Source organism: Hyaena hyaena, unplaced genomic scaffold, assembly GCF_003009895.1.
Source record: "Hyaena hyaena isolate Hyena2069 unplaced genomic scaffold, ASM300989v1 scaffold_67, whole genome shotgun sequence".
Lineage (NCBI taxonomy): Eukaryota > Metazoa > Chordata > Mammalia > Carnivora > Hyaenidae > Hyaena > Hyaena hyaena.
In genome coordinates, this window is record NW_024080699.1 from 2,489,264 (window position 1) to 2,509,929 (window position 20,666).

The 20,666-nt window shown below is 42.8% G+C and overlaps 1 protein-coding gene across 4 annotated transcripts in view; it reads right to left on the reverse strand.

Annotated features, from left to right (window-relative positions):
• TTC7B (tetratricopeptide repeat domain 7B) overlaps window positions 1–20,666 on the reverse strand; it is a 257,345-nt gene that overhangs the window by 173,543 nt on the left and 63,136 nt on the right. For all 4 annotated transcript variants that reach the window (XM_039232491.1, XM_039232489.1, XM_039232493.1 and 1 more), the window contains 2 exons: window positions 20,205–20,335; window positions 1,963–2,084 (listed from right to left, as the gene is read on the reverse strand). In XM_039232491.1, coding sequence (XP_039088422.1) covers window positions 1,963–2,084; window positions 20,205–20,335 — 253 coding nt within the window. The remainder of the gene's footprint in view (window positions 1–1,962; window positions 2,085–20,204; window positions 20,336–20,666) is intronic.

A 20,666-nucleotide genomic window follows, 5' to 3' on the forward strand; every position in this document is an offset into this window, starting at 1 on the left:
TGTGTCCCAAGCCCTGAGAGACCCACTGCTCTAAGTCAGGGGGTCGAGGAAGCACTTGGGCATGCCCAAAAGCTCCGGCTGCTTTTTCTCTTTTCATCCACATTTTGTGGTCCCCAAACTGGCCTTCACCTCTATCTACCCCAAAGGAATCCCTCATCACTGCCGCACAATCCCAGCCTTCCGGACACTGCAGCTGGCAAGGACCCTCTCGAGTAGCTGGCCGATCCCATCACTAGTCTTCAGAGCCCTGAGAGAAAAGCAAGGAGGCAAGAAAGGAGGTGAAGAGGCTTCAAAGTTTTGCAGTCTCTTCACTTTGGCTACATCAATGGGAATCTCCTTGAACTTGGGTAAAATAAAAAGAGAAATGAGCCGGTAAGCAATTCCCGGCATGTAATCCATCATCTCGTGCAAACTTCTCATCATTATTTTTTAGTGGGATTCCAGTGGGCTGCCAACATTTCAGGGCAGGAGGCCAGAGCCCAGTAGCTTCTTCTTCCTCAATGAATAGGCTTCGGATGAACATAAATGATCCGGCCCACCTTCACCAATCTTGCATAAAGCGCTTTCAATAGCAGGGACTGGTTTGGCACCCCTGAGAGCCCCAAGGGAATGCATTCCTGCCTCCAGACTTGTATTGGGGAGTCAGCCACACACACTTACAGGTGAGAGAGAGGGAGAGCAATGTCGGGGTCTCTCTTTGAGACTAAAAGGGAGAAGAAATAGATCCTCGAAAAATATTCCAAGCTCCCTCCCTTCTCCCTCTATTTATAACATCATTGGAAAGAGAACTAAAAATTGAGCTTAGGGGACATGCGCTATGGCTCAGATGATCTCAGTCAGTGGTAGATGAGATCAAATTTGCGAGCATCTTCTTGGTGCCAAGGCCTCAAGCCAGTCCAAACCTTGGGGTGTCATTGCAGCCCTTCGCAGGCCATGCCAATCTGAATCAATGGCCTTGGAGCTAAGCGGGCCTTCTCTACAAACAGTTTAACAAGATTTGGAAAATAAGCATTTACCACGACAAATGGAAAATGGATGCATGTGGCTCTGAGCCACCAGGCAGATGAAATTCTACTTCCGTGAGCTACGCCCCAAGGTTTGAAGCTCTTAAAAATGAACAGGGAGCAGGTCCACTGATCATTTATTCCAAAGCTGGGACCTGGGTCCCTTCTGTCATTCAAAGCACTACATGACTATTCCTAGAGGAAAGGGGACGGGCCCCTAGGGGCCTCCCGTGCCCAGCCCAGGAGGAGCTACGGAGGAGCCAGATACCTACTGTTGGTCTTCATGCACATCTATCCTGCAGCACAAGGTCAAAACAAGGACAGCTAAAGAGATTTGGAACACAGTCATCGCATTTCTCATAAAAGCCACACAAAAAGGAAAACCGCCACCAAATGCCTTAGACAGCTAACCCTCACGTTCACATTATCCAACTTTCTTCACTCCTTTCCAAAGGTAGCTCAAGTGGAAAGCGTTCTTGCGTGGCCTCAGAGCCGCCCCACGTTCATAAAAACTGCCTGATATCTGGCAGACCCAAGTCTCTGGAATGATAAGCCATTTCAAAGGAGGTGACCCTGTGTGCTGGGGGTCCCAGGTTAGGATGCCCGTCCCCCAGAAGAAGCGGGAGGTCTGCAGAGCCTCTGCCACGGAGGAAGGATGGCATAACGCACACTCCCGTCAGACCCACCCGCTGGGCTGGTGCTTCATTCCTGTGACTCATACCCGTACAGCCCTCCTTCCTCCCTCTGCCACCCTCAAACCTCATGGCAAAGTGAGAGAGCGGGGGGGGGGGGGGGGGGGAGAAGACAAAGGAGCCCACATCCATTATTCTCAAAAACGATTGCAATCGTAGTTCATATTTAAAACTGCTTTGTTACAATAGCTAAACCGGAGACAGCATTGTAAGGCTTTCTGTTTTCCTTCTTTAGGAACCTGGTTTAAAAAATGAAGAAGGCTTACCCATTTTTGAAATAGAGGACATGGGCTCTCTGAAGTCCTGTTTCTAGGAAAAAACCTAGTTCTTGATCGTGGGGAGCAGGGCCAGGCTTAGGGCTTCTGTTTTGAATATTGGTAAGTATTACCTAGAAGGGGAGAAAACCGGAAAACTAATCAGATCCACATTCAAGCCTCGTCCCTTTGAACCGCATGTCTAAACGCGCTGCACAACCTGACAAATCGCCTTCCTCACGCACACATCGGTGCCTCGGGGCGGGTGCGGAAGTGAGCGTGAGGATTAGGGAAGCCGAGAGAACAGCCCCCATGAGACGGGGCATGGGGTGGCCCTCCTGGCGAGGATGGCTGAGGCCTGAAGGGTGCTCAAGTGTGCACGGTGCCAGGATGAGATCTGAGGTGGAGGGTTCTGCTGGGTGCCAGGATGTTCACAGAGAGTCTGGGTGAGAGAAACAGGTCCCAACAACGGGCAGGAAGAGTCATCCGCTACCAATAGCCAAGGTCACGGACAGGCAGGCTGAAGCTCCAGCCCTACATAAGCCTGATGATCTCCAGAAAGGGCTGAGCCTAAGAAGCGCTGTGATTGGCACCGGTCCCGAATTCCCCAGGGAACCCTCTAAGCTACAGAGCCAAGGTCTATGGACTCTCAAGGGGAGAGCCGAGACAAACAACCTAAGCTCTCCCTCTCCCCACACTTGATCTTTTGTCAACAGATAACGAGGTTTTAAAGGTTTAAACTTTTAGCCCCGGCAAGAAAGACTGCCAAGTAAGTGGGAGAAAGACCTGCAAGTTGAGTGGGTTCTAGAGTGATGTGTAAACACATACCTACTATTACAAAGGCTACTCGCTTTAAAGTGGCAAGTCAAATAAAGCATTTATCAAACAAGCTCTCTGTGGCCCATTTAAAAAACCATACAAGTGTTCTCCAAACATGCTGTCCACGTTTGCTGAAAGTCAGCAGCTCTTCAAAGACCCAGCTGTTAGCCAAACCCCAAACCTCCTAGAAGTCTCAAAATTATCCCCCGAATGGAGGTGAAGCGACTGCTGGATCCCTAACTCTTGAGCTTTGGGAGACAGAAAAGAAAGCACACAATGAACAGATGTTGTGGAATGAAACCCAGGTGGGCAACCCTTGCATTTGAACAACATCCCAGCATCTTATCAAAACTGCCTGGCTCCTTCCCGACTTAGCGCTCGGCTCTGCGAGTGCTGAGAGGTGGGTGTTCCTCCTACCCCTGGGAACGGACTGCAGGCTCCTCCCCAGCGCATCCTCCAAGTGCCGCGGATGTACAGAGCACCATCTCTTCTAAGTCTCTCTCAGGATGATCTCATCCGTTCCTCCGAGCTTCAGAAATCATCTCTATGCTGCCAACTCCTAAATTTGTCTCCTCCACTGCAGACTTTCCCCCTCTGAATCCCAGACTCATATTCAACGACTTCCTTGACATCTCTGCTTTGGGGGCCAACAGTTAAACTTTTAAAAAGTAGCCTTCATTTGCTTTCAAAAATAGTTTTTAATCTTTAAAAAATGCCGTGATTATTTTAAAGCAAAAAGCCAATTCCATACAATAGAAAGAAAACTAAAAATCATCTCAAAATCCTCCCCCCACAGAAATAACCAGTTAACGTTTATTGAACAATAATCCATGTACCTCTATACTTATGCGTCAAGGGAAGAAAGATAAAAATCATTTTACAAAAACAGACTGTATTACATATGCCAGCTTTAAACTTAAACCATTACAATTAATTTTAATTGAATTTAAGAGGAGAAACTAAAATGTAACCAAAGTAATCACTCAACTTCAGAAAAATGTGGGTTTTTTTACACATAGTCATTAAAGGCCTGGGCACTTGTCCTAAAGTTAAAAATGGATCTTATATTTATTATATGTATGCATGTGTGCGTGCGTGTGTGTGTGTGTGTGTGTGTGTGTGGAGAGAGAATATAGATACAGATATAGATACATCTTAACAAGTTAAGTCTTTTGATCCATAAAAGTGGGATGTCTTTCCATCTATTTAGATTTTCTTTAATTGCTTTCAACAGTGATTTGCAGTTTTCAGGGTATAAGACTTGTACTTCATTATCCCCATGTATTTTCATCTTTTTGATGCTATTATAAATGGAATTGATTTAATTTCCTTTTCAGATGGTTCAGTGTACAGAAGTAAAAGTGATGTTTTTATATTGACCTTGTATTCTATAATCTTGCTGAAATCATTTACTAGTTAAAATAGGGTTTGTGGGGTGCCTGGGTGGCTCAGTCGGTTAAGCGTCCGACTTCGGCTCAGGTCATGATCACACGGTTTGTGGGTTCGGGCCCCGCGTGGGGCTCTGTGCTGATGGCCAGCTCAGAGCCTGAAGCCTGTTTCAGATTCTGTATCTCCCTCTCTCTCTGACCCTCCCCTGCTCACGCTGTTTCTCTCTCTCGCTCTCAGAAATAAAAACATTTAAAAATCTTTGTTAATAAAAAATGAAAAAATAAAATAGGGTTTGTGTGTGTGAATTCCTTAGGATTTTCTCTATACAAAATCATGTCCTCTGCAAACAGAAATAGTCTTACTTCTCCATTTTAATACGGATGCCTTTTAGTTCCTCTTGCCTAATTGCATTGGCTAGAATGTCTACTACAATACTGAATAGAAGGAGTGAGAAGAGACATCCTTGTCACGTTCCTGACCTTAGGGGAAAAACATCCAATCTTTCACCATTATATGTTGTTAGATATGGGTTTTTCATTGGTGCCTCCTATCAGGTTGATGATGTGAACTTCTATTCCTAGTGTGTTGAGGTTTTTTTGTTTTTTTTTGTTTTTTATCACGAAAGGGTGTTGGATTTTGTAAACACTTTCTCTACATCTACTGAAATTATCATTATCATGTGGGTTTTGTCTGTTATTCTATTGATATATTAATTGATTTTCACTTAAGTCAACCTTAAGTTTCATTGCCGAAATGAATCTCCTTCAGTCATGACATATAATCCTTTTTATGTGTTGGATTCAGTTTGCTGGTATTTTGTTGAGGATATTTGCATCTATAGCCATACAAGATATGAGTCTCATAAAATGGGTTAGGGGGTGTTTTCCTCCTCCTCCTCCGTTTTCTGGAAGTTTTTGTAGTATTGCTATAATTACTTCCTTTAATGTTTGGTAGGATTCACCAATAAAGCCAACTTGACCTGTAGTTTTCTTGCAAGGCTTTTAACTCTAAATTCAATTTCTTTAAAGATATAAAAATATTTGGGTTATCTATTTCTTCTTGAGTGAATTTTGATAGTTTGTGTCTTTCAGAGATCTATTTTCTATAAGTGATCACATTTATTGGCATAAAGTTGGTCATAATTTTCTCTTACAATCTTTTTGTTTTAAGATTTTATTTTTTAAATAATCTGGGGCTTGAACTCATAACCCCAAGATCAAGAATCACATGCTCCACTGACTGAGCCAGCCAGGCACCTCTTCCCTACAGCTTTTTAATATCTATGGATCTATAGTACTATCTCTTCTTCTTAGGGGTTCGTAATTTGTGTCTTCTTTCTTTCACTCTTCCAGTCTTGTAAATGGTTTACAATTTTATGGATCTTTCCAAGAATCCATTTTTGGTTTAACTGATTTCCTCTACTGTTTATCTGTTTTCTATTTCACTGATTTCTGTTCCAATCTTTATTATTTCCTTCTTTTTGCTTGCCGTGGCTTTAATTTTTTCTTCTTTCCCTAGTTTCTTGTATTGGAAACTCAGACCACTGATTTGAATTTCTCTTCCTTTCTAATATATGCATTTAATGTTATAAACTCTTCTATACATTTTGTTTTAGATATTTAGAAGCTCTATTTTAGGTACATATGCTTTTAGAATTACAATGCATTGTTGATTAATTGACCCCTTTTTTATATAACATCTTCCTTTATCTCCTGTAATATTCCTTGTCCCAAATTTAACTCTCTGATGTAATACGTTTTAGCTTTGTTTTGATTATTGTTTGCATGGTGTATAATTTTCCTTCTCCACCTACATATTAATTTTAAATGGTTTTCATATAGATAGCATATGTTAGGCCTTGCATTTGCATCCAATCTGAAAATCTCTTCCTTTTAATTCTTCAGACCATTTACATTTAATGTACTTATTGACATGATTGGAACCATCTTGCTAGTTGTTTTTTTATTGTTTCATTTGTTGTTTGTTCTTTTTTCTCTCGTTCTGCTTTTTAGATTGATGATTCCATTTCATTTCCACTAATGACTGGTTAATCGTGTTTGTCCATCTGTCATTCTTTCTCTCTCTCTCTCTCAGCTACCCAACTATACACAATATAGCTCTTTAACTTATCACAGTCCATGTTCAAATAATATTACACTAATTCATATACAGCATAAACACCTTGTAATAGTACACTTACATTTCTTTCTCCATCCTTTGTGCAATGGTTGTCACACCTTTTACTTTTTGTTTTTCTTGGCATAGTATTTTTTTTAATAGTTTATTGTCAAGTTGGTTTCCATATAATACCCAGTATAGAAGAATAATGGTAATGGTTACAACAGACTTATCATTAGAAATTCTGCAAGTTCAGAATTTCTGAACCCCCACAACTGCCCTCCCTCCATGCCTTTTACTTCTATGTGATATATCCCACAATATGTTGTTACTATTATTAATTTAGGTAGTCAATTATCTTTTTTTAAAATGTTTTTGTTTTTGAGAGATAGGGTGTGAGTGGGGGAGGGGCTGAGAGAGGGGGGACAGAGGATCCAAAGCAGGCTCTGTGCTGACAGCCTAACAACAGCAAGCCTGATGTGGGGCTGGAACTCATGAACTGTTAGATCATGACCTGAGCCGAAGTGGACACTCAAATAATTGAGCCATCCAGGTGCCCCAAAGTGGTCATTTATTGTCTTAAAAAATTTAAAATAAGGGGGGCACCTGGGTGGCTCAGTTGGTTAAGCGTCCGATTTCAGCTGAGGTCATGATCTCACGGTTCGTGTGTTCGAGCCCCGCATCGGGCTCTGTGCTGACAGCTCAGAGCCTGGAGCCTGTTTCAGATTCTGTGTCTCCCTCTCTCTCTGACCCTCCTCTGCTCATGTTGTCTCTATCTCTCTCTCAAAAATAAATAAAATATTTTAAAAAAAGGAAAAGTCTTTTCTATGTATGCTCATTATCACCATTTGTGATGATCTTCACTTTGTCATATCTATCTGTATTTTCTTCTCCTTGAACTTCTTTGCCATTTGTTGTCATGCAAGTCTGTTGGTAATGCATTCTTTCAATTCTTGTCTGTCCTATAAAAAACAAAGCTTTTGTCTTCTTTCTTCAAAGGTGTCTTGGAATTTTTCATCCAGTACTTTAAAGGTATCTTTCTGATGTCTTTGAACTTGCAGAATTTCTAATGATAAGTCTGTTGTAACCATTACCATTATTCTTCTATATTAAAGTTTCTTGCAGCACCTGGGTGGCTCGGTCAGTTAAGCATCCAATTCTTTGATCTCAGGTCAGGTCTTGATCTCAGGGTTATGGGTTCAAGCCCTGCATCGGGCTTTGTGCTGGGCATGAAGCCTATTTAATAAATAAATTAATTGATTAATTAATTAAATTAAATAAAGCTTCTTTTTCTCTGGCTTTCTTCAAGATTTTATCTTTGATTTTCAACAGTTTAAGTGTAACATATCAAAGTATAAGTTTCTATTTATCATGCCTGGTGTACTCTGAGATTTTTGGATTCTGTGCTTTGTTTTGTTTCAGTAATTTTGAAAAACTCTTAGACATTTTCTCTTCAAATATTTCTTCTGTTCCAGTTTTTTCTCTCTTCTCCTTTTGAGACACCAAATCCATACATGATATTTTTACCATGTTTCTTGGATGCTCTGTTCTAATTTTTTCCTCACTCTTTTTTTCTTTTTGTGTTTCCGTTTGAATAATCTCTATTAATTTATCTTCAGCTAGAAGATTTTTTTTTCTTAGTTGTGTCCAGTATTCTAATAAACCATAAAAAAAAATGTCTTCATCTCAGGGCACCTGGCTGGCTCAGTCAGTAGAGCACATGACTACTGATCTCAGGGTTGTAAGTTCAAGCCCCACGTTGGGGACAAAGCTTACTTAAAAATAAAATATTTAAAAAAAATTTCCTTTCTTATATCATGTTTTGTTATTTCTAGTATTTCAGTTTTACATTTTTATGGTTTCTATCTTTCTGCTGAAATCCCCACCTCTTTATACATGTTGTATACCTTTTCTACAATATCCTCTAACATATTATTCATTGATATTTTTAAGCTCCTACCCAATAGTTCCAACACATGGGCCATTTCTGGGTTTGGTTTATTGCTCTTCACAATAGTTTGCTTCTTCCTGCTTGTGTGTGCATTGGTGTATATAGCTCATATTTTTAAATTCAATGTTGAAGATTGTATGCAGAAGGACAGACTGAGATAAATAATATTTACACCTGAAAATGGGCACATTTTTTCATCTATAAGGCAACAAATGTGGGGGGCTGAGCCAATGTAGTCAGAGGACAAAGCCGGGGCTGGGTTTCATTGTTTCTATAGTTACTTCCAAAGCACCACAGACTTCAAACTCCTCAAATAGTGGCTACTAACCTGTGCTTACTGTGGGACCTGGTACACCATGGGGTTCTCCTCGGCGTCTCTGTTCCACCTTATTTTCAGCAGCCCTTGTATGCTTGGGCTACAGAGGAGATTTTTCTCCAATTTCTGCCCCTCTCCCAGCAGTATTCTGCTGTTACTCGTTAGTTGGTGTTGTGCTTGTTATGTGGCTGGTGGTGGGAGGAGGAAATTCTTGGTTCTCCTGGCCCAACTTCAGTCTCCTTGAAGGGTCTATAACCTGGACCTCAGGGATAAGACTCATCCTCAAGGGGCCCTTTCTGGGCATCTCCTTCCTAGCTTCTAGAATGCCTTCTTCAGACAAGAACCATCTAACTTCCAAGCCCAGGAAAACTCTGAGCATGATTAAATTCCCAGAAGTCCAGGTTCACCCCAAAACATAAACCTCTAGTTGCCCCATCTTAATGAATAACATCACCACCCAGCTGCCCAAATCGGACCCTGGGGGGGTGAGCCGTGACACCCTGACACTCTCTCACATCTAATCTATTACTACGTCCCTTCTAATTATTTCTCAAAGGTGCCTGTATCTACCCATTAGTACAATCATTACCTTCATGTAAGTTACCATCACTTCCTGTTAGAGTTCCACAACAGTCCCGTAAATGGGGTCTCCGTGTCACCTCTTGATCCTTTTCTTCTCACTTTCCACAAGCAGCCTGAATAACTTTTCTGTAACACAATCTGGGTCACGTTACCTTTGTGATCTGTCCCATCTTTCCGGTGTCAGCTTTAGTGTCACCTTCTTTGAAGGGCCTTCCCTGGCCACCTAACAACAAGTAGGCCTGCCTCTACTATTCCCTCTCACATCATCCCATCCGATTCCTCCACTGCATTTACTGATGTATTTTTTATCTTTGATTACTGGCTGTCTCCCTCCAAAATGCTGAAACTTCCACAAAGTCTGGGCCACATCTATCTCATTTACTATATATTCAGTTTCTACTGCAGTGCTTGCTTGGTGTAGGGTAAGCGTTCAATATACAGAATAGATAGATAGATGGATAGATAGAGGAAAAAATTAAAAGAAAAGAAAGCAATAAGAAAGTAACCTACTCTGCATTAGGCACTACGTAGGTACTTATTCCCCCACAAAAAAACCACTGAGATACACTATCTTCTCTTCACTGAAGGAGAAAGCGAGGCTTTGTCCCATTGAGTGAGCTGCCCAACTGCGCGGCTAGCACGTGTTAGAGCTGGTGCTGAAGCTCAGGCCCACCTGACTCTGCAGTCCAGCTCCTTCGCCTCTGTCCTCTCCATTCGCGTTTGCTTGCTGCACAAAGTTCAAAAGACAAGAGGTCAGAGCTGCCAGAATGAGGCTTTAGGTTATAAACGGGAAGAATGGGAAAGACACAGTGGGGAGGCAGAAAGAATAGCTTAGCTCAGGGTTTACCCTTAAGCCTAAGCATCTTGGATTTCATCCCTTCTTCATGAAGAGCCTGTAACACATGGACCTGGGCAGGAGCCTTGTTGGGCGGTGTCAGAACCACCACTTGTTCTTTGGATAAACACTTCTCTGCAAGGAGACTGCTGACAAACACCCTTAACAAGTGCAGTCTGCTTTGCAAAGCACACACCTAAGGAAGCATGACAGTAAGGGGGCAGAGGCCAAAGACTTTAGGTCAAAAGACCCAGGTTCAAGATCGTATTCCGATACCCCTCACCACTGTGGACTTAGGACAATTCCTTCAGTCTCTCAGACCCTCACTGTCTTCATCTGTGTAATGGCCATAATAATATACTCCTGACATAATGATTATGAATTGTACATGGGAAACTTAATGAGCATACAAATATTTTAATCCTTAATGGGCATATATTTAAGAATGATCTTCAAATAGGAACAAAATAAGAACATTAGTTTACATTTTCTACCACTTTCATTCTTTTAACATTGTTTTAGAAAAGCTGGAGATAGGGGAAAAAATCTGGAGAGAGAGGGTATGAGGGAGATGAGATGGAAAATATCAGACAGGAAGAAACAGCAACAAAAATCATTCCTCTGCCATATATTTGTATTCTCAGAAAAATGAAAAGATTCTATCTTTGTAGAGTTCAGTATGGTGGCTAATAATCCTGTGTGCCACCCTTGTCGGCCTTCCAAAGTCAGCTCAGGTGTCCTCTCCTTCAGGAGCCATCTCTGAACTACCACACTGGTCCACCAGGACCCTTCTCTGGGCTTGCAGTCTGCTGAGTGTCCCCACCAAAACACCGCCCGCACTGGTTATGGACCTGTGTCCTCGTGAGATTATATGCTTCCTAAGGACATGCTCTGTGGCTTATTCATTCCAGTGCTCCTGGTGTCAAGCTCACTGCAGAGAACACAAGGCACCCAATAAATGTTTGTGTGAGTGAATGAAAAAATTAAAAGCACTGCTTTGTGTGAAAATATAATGAAAAAAATAATGATCCTATTCACAAAGCAATACAAATGGAAAAGATGTGGGAATGAAGTAAACCAACTAAAATCTGTGAAACGAAAAGTCTAACAAAATGGAAACTGGTACCATGGTCCTAGGTGAGTGAAGACTAGATATGATTCTAGGGTTCATATGTACAGGGTTCACAATTATGTATAGGGTTAATAAAAATCCAACCAATCCCAACAGGATTTTCCTAGAACTCAACAAAATTATTCTAAAATTCACCTAGAAGTATCACGAGACAAGAACAAGGGATATTCTGCAAAATAAGACTCATGTGTAGTTACTGATCCTTTAAGGTGCCGAAACCCATTATAAGGAAGTACTTATTAAGTGGTGTTATATCAGTGTGATACAAGATTAGCGGAACAAAGTAGGACAGCCAGAAACAACTGTTGTATCTAGAATTTTATTGAATGACTTAAATTATATGACAGAAAATGTGAAAAAAGAAGATCATCTTAAGGTGGCAGTGAAATAGAGAAAAACAGTAATTTAGAGGTATATCAATATCATACAACAAAATAAATCCCAAGAAGATTTAGAAATTAAAAGCTGATTTCACGGTTGCATTTTTATACACCAACAATGAAGCAACAGAAAGAGAAATCAAGAAACTGATCCCCTTCACAATTGCACAAAAAACCATAAAATACCTCGGAATAAACCTAACCAAGGATACAAGAGATCTGTATGATGAAAACTATAGAAAACTTATGAAGGAAATTGAAGAAGACACAAAGAAATGGAAAAACATTCCATGCTCATGGATAGGAAGAATAAATATAGTTAAGATGTCATTACTACCTAAAGCACTCTACACATTCAATGCAATTCCAATCAAAATTGCACCAGCATACTTCTCAAAACTAGAACAAACTATCCAAAAATTTGTATGGAACCACAAAAGACCCCGAATAGCCAAAGTAATACTGAAAAATAAAACCAAAACGGGAGGTATCACCATCCCAGACTTCAGCCTCTACTACAAAGCTGTCATCCTCAAGACAGTATGGTATTGGCACAAAAACAGACACATAGACCAATGGAACAGAATTGAGAACTCAGAAGTGGACCCAAAAGTATACAGCCAACTGATCTTTGACAAAGCAGGAAAGAATATCCAATGGAAAAAAGACAGCCTTTTTAACAGATGGTGTTGGGAGAACTGGACAGCAACATGCAGAAGAATGAAACTAGATCATTTTCTCACACCATGCACAAAAATCAACTCAAAATGGATAAAGGACCTGAACGTGAGACAGGAAACTATCAACACCCTAGAGGAGAAAGCAGGAAACAACCTCCTTGACCTCCACCGCAGCAACTTCTTACTTGACACATCCCCAAAAGCAAGGGAATCAAGAGCAAAAATAAACTGTTGGGACCTCATCAAGATTAAAAGCTTCTGCACAGCCAAGGAAACAACCCAGAAAATTAATAGGCAACCAACGGAATGGGAAAAGATAGTTGCAAATGACATATCAGATAAAGGGTTAATATCCAGAATCTATAAGGAACTCACCAAACTACACGCCCGAAAAACAAACAACCCAGTGAAGAAATGGGCAGAAGACATGAACAGACACTTCTCCAAAGAGGACATCCAGATGGCCAACAGACACATGAAACGATGCTCAGCATCCCTCCTCATCAGGGAAATACAAATCAAAACCACACTGAGATACCACCTCACGCCAGTCAGAGTGGCTAAAATGAGCAAATCAGAGAACTCTAGATGCTGGCGAGGATGTGGAGAAACGGGCACCCTCCTACACTGTTGGTGGGAATGTAAACTGGTACAGCCCCTCTGGAAAACAGTGTGGAGGTTCCTCAGGAAACTAACAATAGAACTCCCTTATGACCCAGCAATAGCACTGCTAGGAATTTACCCAAGGGATACAGAAATGCTGAGGCATAGGAGCACATGTACCCCAATGTTCATAGCAGCACTCTCCACAATAGCTAAAACATGGAAAGAGCCTAAGTGTCCATCAACAGATGAATGGATCAAGAAGATGTGGTTTATCTATACCATGGAATACTACATGGCAATGAGAAACAATGAAATCTGGCCATGTGTAGCAACATGGATGGACCTTGAGGGTGTTATGCTGAGCGAAATAAGTCAGGCAGAGAAGGACAAATATCATATGTTTGCACGTATAGGAGGATTAGGAGGAACTTGACGGAGGAACAAGGGGGAGAAGAAGGGCGGAAATGGTGGGGGAAAGGGAGAGAGGCAAACCATGAGAGACTCTTGAATGCTGACAAAAACTGAGGACTGATGGATGTGGGGGGGAGGGGGGGATGGGCATGAAGGAGGGCACTTTGGGGATGAGCACTGAGTGTTATGTAGAAACTAATTTGACAATAAACTATTTGTAAAAAAAAAAAATAAAAGCTGATTTCAAAAATAAGGAGCGGCGCTTAGGTGGCTCAGTCAGTCAAGCATCTGACTTCACCTCAGTTCACAAGCTAGTGGTTCGTGAGTTCAAGCCCCATGTCTGGAGCCTGCTTCAGATTCTGGGTCTCCCTCTCTCTGCCTATCCCCTGCTTGCATTCTGTCTCTTTGTCTCTCAAATATAAATAAACATTAAAAAATTTTTAATAAATAAAAATGTGGAAAAAGGTTGAAAAAATTTAAGTCCTGGAGGAGTTTATCCCAATATTTCAACTTTAAAACAATGAGATAAATGTAATTAAAAAAAATCAGATTCAACTATATACAGATTTAAATTTTATGAGCAACTTACAAATGGAAATTTACTGGTTGGGAAAATATTCAGAGCAAATATGACTAAAGGGTAAACATATTTATGATCTAAAGACTATATCCAAATTATCAGAAGAAAAACCTCATCCAAAAATTGGAGAGAAAGTAAACACAGTCAAGAAAGGAATGTTATTAGGTTAGACATGAAGTTACCATACAACCCAGCAATTTCACTCCTAAGAATACACTCAAGAAAAATGAAAACCCTATCCACATAAAATCTTGTATATGAAAATGTATAGAGACATTATTATAGTAGCCAAAAAGTGGAAGCAACCCAAATGATAAATGATAAAATGCTGAATGGATACACCCAATGTAGTTTATCTACAAAATGGCATATTATTAGTCAATAGAAGAAATGAAGCACTAGCACGTGCCACAAGATGGATGAAGCCAAGAAGCCAGTCATAAAAGACCACAGGTGGTATTGTTCTACTGTAATGAAAAATCTAGAATATACAAATCTATACAGACTGGGGACATCAGAGGTAAATGGGGAGTGAATGCTAATGGGTACAGGGTCTCTTTTTGGGGTAACAAAAATGTTCTGGAATTAAATACTGATGAATGGTTGTACAACTCTAAATATATTAAAAAGTATTGCATGGTAGTCTTTCAAATAGATTTTTTTTTCAAAAATTTTTAACATTTATTCATTTTCAAGAGACAGAGACAGGGTGCGAGCAGGGGAGGGGCAAAGAGGGAGACTCAGAATCTGAAGCAGGCTCCAGTACAGAACCCAAAGCGGGCTCAACCCATGAATGCACGGTATCCTTTAAATGGGTGGATTGTATGGTATGTGAATTATAACTCAACAAGCCTGTAATTCAGAAAGAAACAAAACATAACCTGGAAATAGATGGACAAAATTTCAACCTGACTGATAGTCAAAGAAATGCAAACTAAAACTGCAAGCAAGATCCCATTTTCACCTAGCAGATCAGCAAAAAAACCTTGTGCACAATAGGAACCCCATGGAAGGTGCAAAGCAAGCATTATGCTCCCACAGCGCCGAAGGGAGAAGACGTTAGTGTGACTTGTAGGAAGCAAACTGACACAATATGTAGTTAATGAGAATGTTCAAGTTATCTCCACTTGCAGGACTCTGCCGTCGGGAAAGTGAGGGCAAAGGGGGAGAGCTCCCAGCAAGAAGCCACCATCACCGCATTATTCACAACAAAGGGGCAGACACAGCAGTAAGCTGATTCTATCGGAGACACGCCACTTGGTGGAATATTATATAGCCATGAAAACGTTCTGAAGTCCTGACGTAATGTTGAGTGACAGAGGACAGATATAAAACCTTTCAACGCTATAAAATTATGAGGGGAAAGTTTGGCCGAGAACACACGAAAATGAAAATAAGCTACTACTGTTCTTTTCTGGTTTCCAGACTTTCCTAACTCAGTTTTTAGTATGTGTAGCCTCCTACCCCAGGCAACCAGATGGCAGGCCCAGAGTCAGAGCACATTTCTGGGCCAGTCTCTTGACATTTCTTCAAGGAAACAATTTCGTAAGCTATGAACCGTCACCTGCTGCTCTGGCCTGAGCGGAAAGGTAGGCCCTGGAGACGGGAAGGGAAGCAAGGATCTTTTTGTGCACTGTCACATTTTAAAGCCAAAAACATGGCCACACGGGCCTCCAGAGCGACACCCTGCCTTCCGCAACAGCAGCGTGGACTACTTCTTCTGGGACACCTCGCTTGAATTCAAGACGCACGGTGATCTCAGTGTCACCTGCCTCGTAGTCCAGCACGTCAGCTCCATCACTGCGGGTGCCTCCTTGCAGGGAGGCGGGAATAAACTTGAGGCCTGGCCGCGCTGCCCAGGGAGCAACGCCTTGATGAAGCAGGAGTTCCAGGCTGGGCCCTGAACTATCTGGGGACCAGCTGTTTCTCCTCAAAGCATCAGCACTAAAACTGCCCACGAGTTCGAGCCCCATGTTGGGCTCTGTGCTGACAGCTCAGAGCCTGGAGCCTGTTGCAGAGTCTGTGCCTCCCTCTCTCTCTGACCCTCCCCTGCTCACGCTGTCTCTCTCTCTCTCTCTGTCTCAGAAATAAATAAAACATTAAAAAAATAGGGGCGCCTGGGTGGCTTAGTCGGTTAAGCGTCCAACTTTCACTTAGGTCATGATCTCACGGTTTGTGGGTTCGAGCCCCGCGTCGGGCTCTGTGCTGACTGCCAGCTCAGAGCCTGGAGCCTGTTTCAGTCTGTGACTCCCTCTCTCTCTGACCCTCCCCTGCTCACGCTGTCTCTCTCTCTCTCCTAGAAATAAATAAAAATATTTAAAAAAAAAAAAACATTAAAAAAATAAATAAATAAATAAAACCGCCCATGAAACATCTCTGGGTCTCCCGTAACTTAGCAGTGACTTCGTTTCTAAAATCGAGTGTGAAGAAATGAACTGGCGGCAGAAGGGAAAGCTGTCCCCCAGCGTGGCTTTTCCTCCAGAAAGCCGAAACCAGCTGGGGGGCTGAGGCGTGCGAAGGGCACAGACGGGATGATTTCATTTGCCAAAAGCAGGGCTCGTGTTATGATATTCGAAAATGAAGTCATCTTTATTCTGATCGCTGCACCAGGAGACGCTCCTTGCGCGGCAGGTAACTTTATTTACCGTTGGCATCAAGCCACCGGCTCCAGATAAACAAATCAAGGACAGCCTGTGTCCTTTCTAATTCTATCTGTTCTAATTCGATTTGTTTGATTAAATTATTGTATGTGCACAGTTTTAGGAGTGTCTTACTCCCCTTCAGAGAACAAACTATCCGAGAAAATTAGATGGCTCTTTAACCCGAAAGTAACGAGGACAGCTCTAAACAAATATTTAATCCCCCTACTTTCACGGATTCACATTTTCTTCGGCGCTGCCTCTATCTTAGGACAAGGGGCCAGGGGACAGCAACACACGGAACATCCTATAGGGAGGGGTTTGGAAAACACCAGCCCCAAACAAACCAGGTAGTGTCAGCCCCACCATGACAATGGAAAGCTGAAGCACACAGAAATATATGAGTGGACCAAGGTCAAACAGTCAGGGGTAAACAAGAGTCCGGAATCCAAATATGACATGAGGACTCCAGGTAAGGTGTGGTCCCATTATAGTTTCTGCGCAAGACAAGGAAAAGTTCTGGGGGAAGAAAAGATCACTCCATAAATGTTCTGCTAAAAATTATTTCACATTTTTAATAAAAACAGTGTGTAAATAATATTCCAGATTTTTACCCAACTATCTGAAATCTTCTAAGATTAGGGAAGATCCCACCGCTAACCGTATGCTGGCAATGTGTACATGAGTGAACCCATTGTTTCCTCACGGCAGCCTTAGAGCAATTATTATTGCCCTGATACAGATGAGGACCCTCACGTGGCACAGAAGGGTTGAGTAACTTGCCCGAGGTCTCACAGCGAGGAGGCAGCACATCCATGACCCCCGCCCTGGCTGCCACCATAGCACTGGGCTCTGCCGCCTCACAAATCTTACATCCTCAAACATCTCCACCGTTCAGACAACGGGGCTGCCTCAGACACATGATATGGTGGTATCAGATCATGAAAACAATAATGGCCATGACACTCCAACCTGTCCTCAAAAGTTCTCCAATTTTTTTTCTTGCTAGTGAATGAAGAAAATCGCTAAGAAAACCAAAACAAACAAACGAACGAAAATAAAATGCTGAAGGTCCTGGCCAACAGAAGTTTCTTTGCTGTGGAATGGCTGGTAAATGGGGGAAAACTACTGCCTATGGCCAGTAGAACCAGTATTGGAACAGAGTGTGTGGGATTTTCTACTTAAACGGCCTGCCTACCCAGAAAAACAAAGCGCTCTTAACCTAGGCTTGTCCTAGTCTGTTACTTCTTTCAGATTCTATTTCCCTAACATTTCTGCTTTCAATTTAGTATCATTCTTAAAACTCATTTGAAGTTCAAAATTAAAAAATAAGGCGTGCCTGGGTCGTTCCGTTGGTTGTGCACCCAACTTCTGCTCAGGTCATGATCTCACAGCTCAGGAGTTCGAGCCCCATGTCGGGCTCTATACTGACAGCTCAGAGCCTGGAGCCTGCTTTGGATTCTGTGTCTCCTTCTCTCTCTGCTCCTACCATGCTCATGCTCTGTCTCTCAAAAATGAATGAACATTAAAAAAATTAAGGAAAAAAAAAAAAAAAAAAAAGGCCAAACAGGTATCTTCTGCATAGAACCCCAATCTTTCTTCATCAAGACCGTGAACATCCATCAGGCCCAGCAGTCACTCAGAAAGGCTGTTTTTCCCCCAGACTTCCCATTAATCTACAAATGGTTTCTTGAGCACCTACCACCGTCAAAACAGATAATCTGGGTCATTCGGTCTCTCGCATCACTAATATCCTAGCAAGCTTGATCTGGGGAGGCCTCAAGTGATTTCCCATAAAGGAAAACTCACACTGGAAACTCAGAGTGGGAAATGTAAAAATCCTCTAAGTCCCGAGGTTGCATCCTAGGCTGAGGCTGCATCCCCATATTACCAAGAACTACAGCTCCTTTGGCCAAATAACTTCCGAGCCCTTTCTTCAGGCAAGGGCATGGGAAACGACACTGTTGTGTACTTGTGTGCAGCGGCCTGACAGGAGTGAGTCCTGAACCATGTGTCAGAAGAGTTCCAGTCTAACTTTTGTCCTAACTTCCTGTGTGTCCTCCCTGTCTGGGCCTCCATTTTCACCTCCAAATCTCACATCCTATGACCACTGTTTCCCCAAAACTACACACACACACACACACACACACACACTTCTTTTAAATCCCACAATTATACAAGTCTCCCCAGTGATCTGGCTGGAGAACCCCACAGTGAACCAGTGGTTATAAAAAACACACCAGGAAGTACATCCAGATCTGCCAGTCCCCACATCATTAAAGACGCGTGTCACAGACGAACCTCCTCTCTACCGGCCAGGAGAAGACAGCCCCCAGATAACAGGGCTGGACAGCTGTTGGAAGGTAAGGAGCAAAATAAGGGCCCCTAAGTGGCAAGGGCTGCGGGGTCAACAAGAACCGTTTGACTGGGGTAAGCAGACGTCTCCACTTCCAAGCACTGGCTATCAGGGCGACAAAGAGTAAATACAGACAATGTGGATTTTAAAGCAGGCTGCACGATCATTTCTCTAAAGATCGTACCATAAATTCTGAATAACTGAAACATTCCTTTCTCATAGCAGCCTTCTGATGGAACCTTTTGGCAAGACGGCCAAGTATCTTCCTGAATTCCCAGACACCATGACCTGTGATTTATGACCCATGCTGGTGTTGGCCAGGTCAAACGCTGGTCCTATCCTTCTCCCACACTCTTCTCTGTGGCTCTCACCTGCACCCCTTGACCCTCACAAGGCAATTCTGATCCTCAGCACACACATCAACACGCTATGAGACTTAAGGGAAGAAACGGCTTCAGCCGATACACATATGATGTAACAGAGCTAACCAGACCTGGGCAGCCCCTCTCCATTCTAACCCTTAGGGAAGCAGAGAACCCATAAGATTGATGGGAACCAAGACCTGTGTCATTTTCAAAGTCTCTCAGGCTTTCCAATTATTTAAAATGATCTCAGAGGATGTATCTCTGGGTGTGAAGGGGGAAAGCCTTGGTCAGAATCCCAGGACACTCTGCTGAGGGCAGAGATGGCTAGAACCCATTGTTATTAGTAGAAGAGAAGTGGCATGCACCAAATATCCTGTATGTTTCCGCATCTGGGCTAAGTTCCTTCATGAACATGACCTTTTACCATCCCCACAAGAACTTCATAAAGTACATGTTCCTTTTACAGACAGAGAAGCTGAGGAGAGAGCAGAGCCAAAAGGCAGTGATCCTTCTAAACAGACAAGTTGTCCGCACCTGGCTAGCCCCATCGGGCCTCCGATCCCCTCTGCCTGAGGGGGTGAGCGCAGGGCCTCCCGTTCCCTCCATCCCTACCCGGGGCAAGATGCTGCGGTTTGTCAGCTGCTGGTTTGGTTCCCCACACCACAGGCGACCTCCGACTGCCGGTGGTAAACCATCCCAGACGGTTCCCGGGGATACACACCTGCTCCGAGCAGGTCAGCCAAGAGTCCCCAGCGGACCTTCTGCGTAACTACGGATCCCAAACCCCAGATGTACGTTATGTTGGCACATTGTCCGTGCAGGTACAACCCACTTGGCGCGGGAGAACACGAATGACTAACCAGCCCCGGGGCACACTGTCACTTCTGCTTGAGGATGCTAAAATGCTTCCCAAACACTTTTCACAAGGTGCCACGATCCCCACCATCTCCTCTTCACTGAAAAATATAAGAAAAGTTTTACACCCAGAGGCAGACCTGCGGAAGGTTTTTCCAGAGGCTGACCGCAGTTCCCTACGTCTCATTTGAAATTTACAAAAAAACGATCAGGTGGAACAAACACACGGTCCTCACTTACCCTTTCTATCTCTTGGAGGTATAGGAGTGCAATGTCGCCTGCTTTCTCATAGCAGGTGATGACATCCTGCTCCCGGTCCACGTGGAGGTTACTGGTAGAAGAGGAAACAGGCAACTTCTCTAAACAAAGTCCTAAAAAACAAACAGAAGATCAAACATACAAAAACTGGGTGAGTTGTTTTTCATGGAGCTTAATTTTTTCAATATTGCCTTAGGGGACCACAAGATGGTCCCCAGGATATCACAAACCGTCAGAGAAGCAGATTCTCTGCCCTCTACCCTCCCTAAGGACACAATGGAACGTTAAAATGGGACACTAAAAGACTATCCTGATGTGACACATGACTTCAGGGGCCCCCACACCCCAAATACACAGAAAATACCCTATGACGATGATATTCAGGTTGAGAACCTGACCAGGGACTTCACCATGACCCCATTCAGACCTAACAAGTATGTCCCA